General features: G+C 34.4%; 1 protein-coding gene across 2 annotated transcripts; it reads right to left on the bottom strand.

Annotated features, from left to right (window-relative positions):
• Positions 1–3,487: 3,487 nt before the first annotated feature.
• Positions 3,488–10,979, bottom strand: LOC121116328 (myosin-4). Of its 2 annotated transcripts, XM_040710570.2 has the most exons (4): positions 10,410–10,979; positions 10,123–10,355; positions 4,271–9,265; positions 3,488–4,199 (listed from the first exon to the last, which is right to left on the bottom strand). In XM_040710570.2, exons 2-4 carry the CDS (start codon positions 10,333–10,335, stop codon positions 3,615–3,617), a joined length of 5,793 nt encoding a protein of 1,930 aa, XP_040566504.1. In that variant the 5' UTR covers positions 10,336–10,355; positions 10,410–10,979; the 3' UTR covers positions 3,488–3,614. The 2 variants fall into 2 exon arrangements, with proteins under 2 accessions (XP_040566504.1, XP_040566496.1); XM_040710562.2 differs by having other exon boundaries at positions 10,123–10,547.
• Positions 10,980–12,089: the final 1,110 nt, after the last annotated feature.

Here is a 12,089-nt window from a genome sequence, read left to right as displayed (position 1 = left end):
AAATTAATGTTAGTCTTTTTAAATAATTAGTTCATAAATTGATTTTATTATTCTATAAAGTATCAAGCAAGGATATCGTCAAGTTTCATAACAATCAAAATAAGTATTAGAAAGGATTACTTTTATAGATATTAATATCAATATGAGTTAAATATTTTTGCTTTTATACTTTTTGGCATGGGCCTATGTTTACCATTTTGTACTGTACATGAATTTTAATTATATTTACTAACTTAATTCGTGTTGTTTTACAATGAATTAAGCCTGGATTTTAAAATTATTCTTTAGAATTATATAAGACTGAGTGCTATGTGTCTCAATTGTCACGTCAATAAATTTTCCTTGGTCTCTAGATAATGAAAAAAAAACACAAGCATAGAATTTCCTTGCTGCCTCACCTTTATATATAGTCATCTTGAATAATTCCATCTAGGTCCTTTACAGGTTTCTGATCCATATTCTTAATGAGAAGAACCCAAAAATTTATACATTTGACATCAATGATAGAGACTATCTATAGTTTATTTTGTCCTTTAAGATTTTTTAGATCAATGAAGCTATTAGAGGGATGAAAGACAACCAAAAAGATCCGTCCCAACTTCCGGTAAGCCTTCTTCAAAAAAGAACAAAATACATATTATATTGAATCAATTCAAAAATGGCTCATGAATCGAAGGTTTATTGTCATAACATTAGACATCAAAAATGATCGCAGAATCCAAGAGGACCCATAGATCGAAGTGTTTGAATCCCACTCAATATGTTTTGTAAATTCATCCCTCCAATTAAGCTTACGGAGTTGAGACGAAATCCGATAAGAACCTCAATTGTTCCTTCCAGACTTCTCTAATTTGATTTTGAGCTGTGTTGGGTGATATGAGTGATGATGTCTAATAATGACGTAATTTATTTCATAATATTTACTTTAACAAAATATCGCTCAAATGAATGTTGCTAAGATAACCCTGGCTGAAATAAATGTTGCTCGAATAAATGCACGCCCGTTTTTGTGTCTGTAATCATTATGGCCATAGGCCAGTCTATATTTATATTAATCCAAAGTATTGCACTGTAAGACTCTGAACTCACTCCTATGTTTAAAAATTGTTATCATTTATCAATGTTTTTATGTAGGACTACCAAAGAGTTTACATAGTTTTCTTAACGTTTTTATAAAAACATTCAGCATGAACATATCAAACGGGATTTGGCATGGACAACCCTTGGACCGTGGTGTATTATATAATATTAGAGGGGTTCCTTGATGCTTAGAAACGTGGCGGTGGCGGAGTTTAAACTGCATGGGGCCCAACACTTCACCTGTATAACATTTGGGTCGGGTTTATTTTGGGGTTTAGAAGGGTACCTTGATACTGAAGGAAGTGGCAGCCGAATAATTCAACTTGCCTAGGAGATTAGAAGTTCCCCTACACAACCTGTGGGCCAGAGTATATTATAAGATGTTAGAAGGGTGCTTAGAAACGCGGCGGTGGAGTTTAAACTGCATGGGGGCCCAACACTTCACCTGTACAACCTGTAGACTGGAGTGTATTTGGGATATTATAAGGGTATTTTGATGCTCAGGGAAGTGGCAGTGGATAAATTCAACTTGCCTTGGAGACTAGAAGTTCCCCTAAACAACCTGTGAACCAGAGTATATGATAGATTAAAATGGTTCCATCCTGGCATGTTTCTTCATCGTTCAATAGTTTTATTGTCCGAATATAATATAAAATGCAACGAAAATGCACACGATAATATTGTCATGCAATGAAATTACTCAGAATCAAATTACAAGGTTATCTTGTGAAATAAATTCAACCGTCTATTTGTACAATCTTTAAAATTATTATTTGTGTCTCAACTTTTTTGATGTCATCCCATAAAAGGTAGAAACAGAAAAAGTAATACAAACTTATATATATGAGTGAAAATTCAAGCTATTTTATCACTCTTCTAAAATGATGAGCGTGCTCACGCTCTCGCTCGTTAATTAAAGCAATGAACGCACTCTCGCTCAAGAATTTTGAGTGTGGCTTTGACCTGCTCTCCATTGAGCGCGACTTGGGCATAATTAAACTTTTAAAAAAAATCCTACACAAGATGGCGTGGAAGTATGTAGTTTGGGGGCGCAGCATAAATAATTTAAAAGGGTATTCTTATTTCATTATTTTTTTTTTTGCCCAAAACAATTTTGAATTTGCATTTACAAATAATAAATACTTGAGTAGGTTTGCCCGGCGAAGCCCGGGACATTCAGAAATTAAAATTAATTATGAACTCTTCTACTTAATATAAAAGAAATAATAAAGACTTTAAAATTTTAAGAATTATTCTCATGTTTGTTTATGTGTATGAGTAAATGGGCACTCTTCTTTCGTACGATCCGGAATTAGTTCTTTATTCTGGTTCTGACTCCGAACATGCAGTCTTGCATCCGCTTCCCTGAGTATATATAATATCCCAAAATACACTCATCCTCTCAAGTTGTACAGGTGAAGTACTGGGCCAAAATACAGTTTAAACTTTACCGCCGCCACATTTCTTGGCACCAAGAAACCTTCTAATATTTTATTTATACTACACTCCAGCCCACGGATTGTATATAATTTGGTAATCCCAGAGGCAGGTTAAATTCTTCCACCGCCGCTTCCCTGAGCATCAAAAAACCCTTCTAATATCAAAATACACCCTGGCCCTCAGGTTGTATAGCTAAAAAATGTTATTTAAAGGCTACCATGTTACCAGAACCATTTGTGGAGCCATTTGAGCAGACTTACATATATTATTTTTAGGAAAATCCTAAAAATTATAAAAAATATTTGATCTTACATTTCTAATTCGTTTGGGCAAATATATGTACTCTTCATAGTGACATCTTTATTGAACAAAAATGAAGGAGACAAAATAAAAGACTTGAGATTAGTTGAATATGAATTATACTGTTTATATAATTTTATGCTCACTGCTTCATTAAAAGTAGTTTGAGCTCATCATATCAATGTCTAAGATGGTAATACATGTTTGTGACAAGTGTCGATATATAAAGAGCGTACAATACAAAGACATCAAGGTAAAGTTACAATAAATGTAATTGTATGGATTTTGTCGTACCTACACTAGGTGTTCCAAGAATGGAAAATGGAAGCTAAAATAAAGGAGATTTTCTAGTCTGCTCCAGTCACACTAACATCAGGAGCATGTTCAACGTCATATAGTACACGGCTCTGGAAGTCAGGAAACGACAGAAGCTGGAGTGAACATAAAAGGCAAACCTCGAAGTGGTCCTCCAAACAAATCAACACCAGAAGTTGCATGAGAGGAGTTTGAAATATTAACAAAAAAAAACAACAACAAGGAACCTTCTTACATTTTCATTTTAAAAAACATTCCAAGTCTTTTTGAACAAGGTATATCAGCTTAAGAATAATAATGATATATTTTTTACTCTCTTTTTGAATATGAAATTAAAAAAATATGCAGTATATATAATGCTTGAACTAAATTGTATTTCAAATTTTTATTATTCAATTCCATACATAATTAATAATTATGTATGTTGGGTACAAAGTAGGGGGATGGGATCAGTATTCTATAGGATGATTAAGTGAATTTTAGAGAGGAGCCATGGAGGATGCTCTTTCTCTAGCCTTGTACTTTGCAAATGCAGCTTCATTTAAGTCAGCTCTTTCCTCAGATTCCGCCAAGTTAGACTGGGTTTGACGAAATTTGGCTAAATTAATGGCAGCAATTTCTTCAGCTTCTTCAATTTGCTTCTTGTAGGAGCGGATCTTACTTTGAAGTTGATCAATGAGGCCTTGCATACGTTCATGGTTCTTTCTGTCTTCATCCGTGGCATAAGTGAGTTCCTTAATGTGACGTTCAGATTTTCTTAAATTCTTATAGGAGTCAGCAAGTCTTCTTTGTTCAGAATCGAGTTCTGATTCCAATTCACGGATACGAGTTTCCATTTTGTTCATTGCTTTCCTACCAGACTTTAGCATATTTGCCTCAGTTTCATCTACTCTGGCTTGAAGATCCTTAGCTTGGCACTCTAGGACTTTACAGTCTCTTTCGTGCAATTGAGCAATTTCCTGTTCTCTACGGAGCTCATCAGCTAACTTTGCTGCATCGATCATTGCTTTCTGTGCCTTATCGTCCGACATGCGGGCTTCTGCACTCATTTCATCTAATTCAGCCTAACATAATATATTAGAAACGTATATAAATATTTAGATATGCAGGAAAATTTAAATTCATATGAACTTACATTCAATGTTTGAATTTCGGCTCCTAGTTTTCTTTGTGCTCCTGCAATAGCTTGATTTTGACAGGTAAGCTCAGATAATTGTTCATTTGTGTCAGATAAGTCTTGCTCAGTCATTCTCCTAACGCGATCAGCTTGCTCAAGTAATGTTCGAGCTTCTTCCAATGCATTTTGATGGGCATGAGCCTTTCTGTCAGCAGCTAAGAATTCATCTCTGGCCATCTCTTTGGCTTGTTGTTCATCCTCCAATCGAAGTTGAGACTCTCTAATTTGTTGGTGATATTTCTTGATTGTTTTTTGAGTTTCCATATTAGCAGCATTGGCATGTTCCAAAGAAGTTTCCAATTCAGAAACATCAGCTTCAAGTTTTTTCTTCATTCTTAAGGCTTCAGCTTTAGATTTGGTCTCATTTTCAAGAGCTGTTTGCATTTGATCTATAGCTTTCCCAAAGTTTTTACGAGTACATTGGAACTCCTCTTCTTTTTCACAAATCCTTCGTTCAATTTCCTGCCTTACTTGATTCAATTCCAACTGCGACCGAAGAACTTTGTTCTCTTCTTGTTCCAAAGCTCCTTCAGCTTCCTCTAAGGCTGCTTGAAGTTCCGTTTTTTCACTTTCAAGGCGTTTTCTGATTTTATCAATCTCGTGAATGGATCGTCCTCCTTCAGAAATTTGATCCATAATATCCTTGATTTCATTTGATAGTTGTTTGTTTTCTCTTCTAACTTCATCAAGTTGAATGATTGCTTCTTCGTATGCATTTTTTACCCGAAATAGTTCAGAAGAAGCATTTCTGCATTCCTTTTGTGAGTTGTCCAACTCTCTTGAAAAAGAATCTGCCTTTACTTTCCACTCTCCAACAATCTTTTCAAATTGCCTAGCCTTCTTCTCCATGGAGCTATTCAAAATGTGAGCTTGATCCGCTTGAGCACTCATGTCCTCAAATTCAGATTGCAGTGTTGATTTGGATTTTTCAAGCTGACCTAATTTACCATTCAGTTGCTCAATAGTTCCTTGAGACTCTGTAAGACGAGCCTGTAATTTCATTTTTGACATTTCAAGCTCTTCAGCTTTGGCTAATCCCTCCTTTTCAAATTTGGACTTCCACATATCAGCTTCGTGGGAGGCTTTAGTGAATTGTCTTTGAAGCTCAGCTTTACTACTAGCTTCCTCTTCAAGTTGATATCTAGTACCATCTAATTCATGCTCCAAATTTCTATATTTGCTAAATAATAATTGACGATCCTTACACTCGTCGTCAGCAACTCGCTTAGCCTCTTCTAATTGGCTAGCCATTTGTATTTTGTACTTAGCAAGCATGGAAGCATTATTTTCGAGTTCTTGAAGTTGACGGAGAAGATCCGAGTTTTCAGCACCAATTCTTCTTTTACTATTTTCATAGTCACCAACAGTTAATTTGGAATCTTCTACCTTTTTATTAAGTTCATTCAATTGAGCAAGTAAGGATTTGTTAGATTTCTCTGCCGCAGCCTTTGATCTGCTGATTTCATCACCAGCTGCACGAACATCCCCAATTTCACTATGAATGTGGTACTTGTCCTTGTCAATTTTGGATTTCATTTTATTAAGCTGATCTATTTGTTCGGACATTTCTGAGACTGCATCTTGATGTTTTCTTTTTAAATTTTGCATGGTTGCTTCTTGTTGGATATGAATCTCTTCCAAGTCTTTTCGCATTTTGCTGACTTCAGATTCTCTCTTTTTGTTTAATTCAATTTGTGCAGAAGTTGCACCACCTGCTTCAATCAAGCGTTCACTAAGCTCTTCAAGTTCTCTTGCCATATCACCTCTTTGTCTCTCAGCTTTTGCTCTTGCTTGTCTCTCAGCTTCCAACTCCTCTTCCATCTCCTCAACTCGGCATTGAGTTTCTTTGATGTGCTTTTGATGTTTTCCAACACCACATTGATCCTCTTCAAGTTTGTTGTTAAGTGCAGAAATTTCCTTTTCTCTTCGTCCAATTGTATTTTCAGCTTCCCTTTTGCTTCTTTCCAAATCAGCAACAGATTCCTGGCTAACCTTAAGTTCACCTTCAAGCTTCCTTCTCATTTTCTCAATTTCGGCTCTTCCTCTCTTTTCTCTTTCGAAGGAATCCTCTAATTCATCTAATGTTTGCTCCAGTTTGGATTTAATTTTATTGAGATGCTCGACTTTGTCTTCTGCGGTTTGAAGCTCTTCAGAAGATTTGGAACTGTATTCATCCATATGCTTCTTTTCCTTGTTCATTCTATTGATGATTTCATCTTGGTGGGTAATATCATCATTCAATGATCGAATGGCATGGTCTCGGTTGGTCTTTTCTTGTTCGAGACGATGGATACAGAGCTCAAGATCCTCAATATCCTTCTTGATGACCACATTTTCTTGTTCCAGAGATTTTTTGTTGCCTGTGGCGTCATGTCTCTCTCTCTCCATAAGTGTCAATCTATCTCCTGCCTCTTGAAGCTGAACTTCTAGATCAGCCCTTTGAGCAGATGCTTTTGCTTGTCTTTCAGTATATTGAGACAAATTACCCTGCTCGGATTCTATTTGAGCAAATAGTTTCTTTTTCTCTTCTGCGATTTTAATACTTTCCTGCTCAAGTTTTTCTTTAGTTTTGAGCTGTTCTTCATAGGCACCATATGCTTCTTTTGCTTTTTCTTCAAGCAAACGTAGCTCTTCCTCAATATTCACCTGACCAATCAAGGGTCGTGTCTTTTGAATTATAATGAACCATCCCCAATTTCTCAATGTTTGGTACTTTCGGAAATTTCTTTGAATGACCTTTAACAATTCTCTTTGGTCAGCCTTCTTCTTATACTCTACTCTCTTTAGGAAACCATAAAATTGTCCTTGCATAAATCTCACGAGCTTCAAGACAATTTCATCACGCGCTTCTTCTAATTGGGCAAGAGCTCCAGCTCGGAAGAATACCTTTGTATGACCTAATCTATATTTCTCTCTATCGAATTTAACTTTATCCATTAATGCAAATACTCCCGTTTTATTGTCCCCAGAGCTAGAAATTTCTGCTGCACCTAAAATTTGATATCTTGATTTAAAGTCTGGGTATAGCATTCTATTAGGAAAGCCTCTCATACAAATACGAATGCCTTCAAGCACACCATTACATGTCAATTGATGCATGATCAATGGAGGCTCAACTTCCAATGGTTTTTTGTGAGTGTTGGGAACGATGCAACGAATGAAATGAGGCTCAGTACTGTGCAGAGTGTTCATCAAATCCGTGAGTTGAACCAAATATACAGATGATACTGTTTTGCCACCGCCACCCTTCTTCTTTTTCTTGCCCTTTTCCTCTGGAGGTGAGCTTTGCCCTGGATGATCTTTCCACAGAACAACAAGGAGCTCATTCACAGGAGATCTCTTGAGAACATCAACAACAGTGTCATTGACAGGATCCTTATTCTTTTCCAACCATCCAGTTACGTTATATGATACAATACCAGCGTAGTGAATAATTGCAAAATGAGCATTCTTGTCTGTCTTTGACTGAGGCTTTGCAAAGGGAGCAGATTTGCCAAGATGCTGAGCCTTTAACTTCTCTTCAAATGATCTATCAGTGGCTTTTGGGAAAAGAGATTCCTCTTCTAAAATGGCCCAAATACCCATTGGCTTTTCAAACATAATAATGGCGGCAGCCAAGTCCATTCCAAAGTCTACCATAGCCCAGTCAATCCCTTCAGAAATGTATTCTTCTTGTTCAACAACAAACATGTGATGATTGAAGAATTGTTGGAGTTTTTCATTGACGAAATTGATGGAAATTTGTTCAAAACCATTGTATTCGAAAATTTCAAAGCCAGCAATATCCAATACAGCAACAAAGTTTGATTTTTTCATAGTGGTATCAATTAGAGTGTCATTACATTTGATGATGAGCCACTTAAATATTCTGTCATAAATACTCCTAGCAATACCACCAACTCCATTGTTGGCCTGGTCGCAAGTTTGTCCTTTTGTGACCCATTCCGTACCAACCTTAATCTTTGGCTTACAGAATGCCTTCATCATTTCATCAGAGTTAACACCCATTAGATCAGCGACTTTATTGGCGAATGTCAAATCATCAGGTTCAGCTTGGTCATCTCTTCCTTTTTGCTTGAATTTCATTTCACCCATAGACATAACAGCTGCTGTAAGCATGAAACATTCCCATGTTTCACGCTCACTAAAACCAATTATATCAAAGGCAGAGAACGTATACTCCAACTCTTCGTTATCATCAATCGACTCTACTTTAACTTTACCTTGAGATACATAGCTGTAGTCATAGATATCTTCACCCAAGCAACATTTTTCCCTCATATTAGGAACAAATGGTTGAAGAAGTTGATAAAATATGTGATAGGATCGCTCAACTGCCTGTTGTTGTGTAATACGAGACTTCTCAAGGAGATAAGACTCAATATCACAACCCGCCAATTTACCAGAAGTGGTGAAATGAATTCTAATAAATTTACCAAATCGAGAAGAGTTGTCATTTCTTGATGTTTTGGCGTTTCCATAAGATTCCAAAATGGGATTTGTGGCAACAATTTGGTCTTCAAGAGATACTTTCTTGGCGGCCTTCTTTCCAGAAGAAGCAACCATAGCAAGATAGGAAATTACTTTCTTGGTGTTTTCAGTTTTTCCAGCTCCAGACTCCCCAGTGATTAGCATAGATTGATTTTTGCTGTTTTGAAGCATGTTACGATAAGCAGTTTCGGTAATAGCCCATAAATGAGGTGGCACCTCATTCCTTCTCTTACCCAAGTACATTTTTACTACCCGTGGTGTGTAAATGGGGTACCTTTTGTAAGGATTGACAACAACGCAAAACAATCCAGAATAGGTGTAGATAAGTTTCGCCTGAAATCTGGTTTTCAAGTTATTAAAGACGGAAGCATCATTCAAATATGTCAAATTAGCCATGTCCTCACATTTTTCGAATTTTGGAGGATTGACTTGTCCAACATCTTCATTTTTGAACACTTTTTTCTATACAAGAATTAAGTGAATATTAGATTAAAATTGTTTATTAAATTCATATATAATTTGAAATCACTCAAAAATACAAATAAAAACTAGAGAACATCAACGCTGTGTTGAGCCATCAATTCAAAAATATACAAGAGTGCTTAGTTTTTTTGAAATAGAACGGATACCAACTTTTTCGTGGAAAATAAACAATAAAGGAATAATCCAGAAATGGTTTTTTTTAATTCAAATTTACCCTTAAAAATCTAATAATAATATAATCTTACAAAAGTTCGAGCAAGGTCATTTCTGCCATTCTATAACTTTCTTTATTTGAATATAAATTTGGTAATTGTGAATAGTTCATTGTTGTTTATGTATAACAAAAATTTGTTTTATTTTGTTGATTACCATTGAAGTCTTGCATATAATCTCATACAAGGCTTATAAGTATGAATGATCAAAAATTGTTTCAAAATCATGAAAATTAGAAATTACAACAATAAATTAATTTAGAGAGAATCACTTAAAATACTTTCAATTTCGTTTAGTGTTATAAATACAAACATACCACGCTGATTTGGATTTTAGTGGAAAACATGGGGTAAAATTGGCATCTTTCGCCAAGTATCAAAATTTTAAACTGTCTATAATAAACCGATTTAATTGGTTCTATTATGATATTAGAAAATTAAAATTGCCTTTACGGAAATTTCATAAGAGCAAAACTCATCTTTAAATTAATAAACTCGATTAATTTTGAAAGTTGGTCCATTTTGATGGTTTACAAATTATTCTATAAATTAAAATGAACAAAATATTTTGCTTCAGTGTTCACACTAACAATTTTAAATGGCTCTTCTTCAAAATATACTTACTTCATGCCCACACATAACATTGGACTTTCCTCCATCGACACTATCAAGTAAACCCTCTCTAAATCCACCTTGTCCATCTGGTACCCAAACCGACTTCTTAGAGTCATAGGGTTTGAGCATATCCTCACGCTTCATTTCCATTGAAACGATGAGGAAGGGCGCTGGATCCGGATCCGGTTCATTGGATTTTCCTAACTTTATATGGCCAGGCATGGTGTAAACTTCAAGTCAATCTTTAAAAGTATACAAATATTGTCAGTACTTTCGGAGAAAATAGTAGGACAAACCTTTTGTCGAAGATGATAAAAGATACTGATGGGGTTTCGGGTCAACTCGATGAACTTATATAGGTACACCCACTCACACCCACGCTTTTTTGTCTGTGTATTTTACTTAGGTCAAAAATTGGCTTTCGTTCTCATTTTAAATCTTTCTCGTTATATTGTGAGAGGATTGTATAATTGTCAAAAAGTTACGGGGCGTGTCAATATAAGGTAAAAATGTATACTTTGTATATTAAAAAAAAAAAAATACAACAATTCTTTTCTATATATCTTTGTACACAGCTTCTTAGTCCATCATCTAAGGAGGACGATATAATGATATTTGGGAGAGCAAATATCCTTATTTGCCAATAAAATATTTTGTTCTTCATTATTTGAAAATTAAGATATACTATTATCAAAAACACTAATATACTTGTAAAACGTAATGAAAATCATTTCAACAAAAAAAAGAAAAAAAGGATGATATTTGTATTTCGCTTTGATACTTTTTATTCTTTAAAAAATAAAATTTATATTTGTTGTTTGATAGTATTTTTGTAATATGATTTACTAAATATGCGGGTAAGATAAATATTCATTGATTACGTTAATACAAATAATATATTATTAAAAGCCTCATTTACTGAAAAAATCAATTTATATTGTAAGTTCATCTCTGAAAAATTTCAAGAGAGTTATTTTTCTATAGACTACACCCAGTTTTTTTCTTATATAGTAAAACTTTGCTTCTTGCACAATTGTCAAGTTAAACAATTTGTGTAAGTGACAAAAAAAAAATTAATGTCCAAAATCTCTGAAGTCGAACAAAGTTATAAAACTATATTCTAATTTACCCTACATTATATTTTGGTATTGATTAACAAATTTAAGTAATCATGTAATAGATTCCCGACCAGCATTTTCAGTTTTCGAACAAATCAATTTTCCATCATTAATACTCAAACAAAGCATTGGGTTACTACTAGTGTCTCAAAAGGATTTTTAAGAGGACAAATTTTTTCAAAAAAAAAAAAAAAATAATATTTTAATATCTTCACACGGTTTCCAAAAAAAAATATATTTTTTGTACGGAACGAATTTCATACTATTTCGAAAAGGACTCTCCTGAAATATCCTTTCTCAGAAATGTATTTAACTGCTTTCAAGTACATAAAATATTATTAGAACTTGGGGAAAAAAAATATTTTTTCCTTTAAAATCAAGCCTTAAATCATAATGAATTTTTTAGTAGTTACTGATTTCATAACCACGACTATTTAATCATGACAGCTACGATTTTAAGTAGATAAATTAAATTAAATAATGAACCTATAAAATGATAGAATTTATATATATAATTTATATTACTTATGGTAGGGCTAAGCTTTGAATTGTGCACTATAAGGGGGATGAGGTGCAGCTCCAGAGGCCTAACATATGGGCATATTTTTTAGAAAGAAAATATTTTCATAAAAAGTTAATAATTGAAATTTCCCTTTGTTAATATGCTCAAAAGCTATCTGAAGGGGTGTAGACACCTTTAGATAGAGTTGAGAAAGTTTGAGAGACACTACTCTAACGATATCAATTTAAAAAAAGCAACAGTTGAGACATGAATATTTATTCCAGGCATTTTTTTAACATCACTATTTTTGTGTCCTTTTTAGGGGGCTATTTCTACTGGAGGCTTTGATATATGTT

This window comes from Lepeophtheirus salmonis, chromosome 1 (genome assembly GCF_016086655.4).
Source record: "Lepeophtheirus salmonis chromosome 1, UVic_Lsal_1.4, whole genome shotgun sequence".
Taxonomy (NCBI): Eukaryota; Metazoa; Arthropoda; class Copepoda; order Siphonostomatoida; family Caligidae; genus Lepeophtheirus; species Lepeophtheirus salmonis.
Note: the sequence above shows the minus strand (reverse complement) of the source record. Positions and strands in the feature narration are given on the sequence as shown.

Bases quoted from the DNA above. Each gene is read 5' to 3' on its own strand.
- LOC121116328 (XM_040710570.2), bottom strand. From the start codon at position 10,335: ATGCCTGGCCATATAAAGTTAGGAAAATCCAATGAACCGGATCCGGAT. The intron at 9,266-10,122 runs GTAAGTATATTT...ATTCTTGTATAG, and splicing joins ATGTTATGTGTGGGCATGAA to AAAAAAGTGTTCAAAAATGA. The intron at 4,200-4,270 runs GTAAGTTCATAT...ATATTATGTTAG, and splicing joins CCGAAATTCAAACATTGAAT to GCTGAATTAGATGAAATGAG.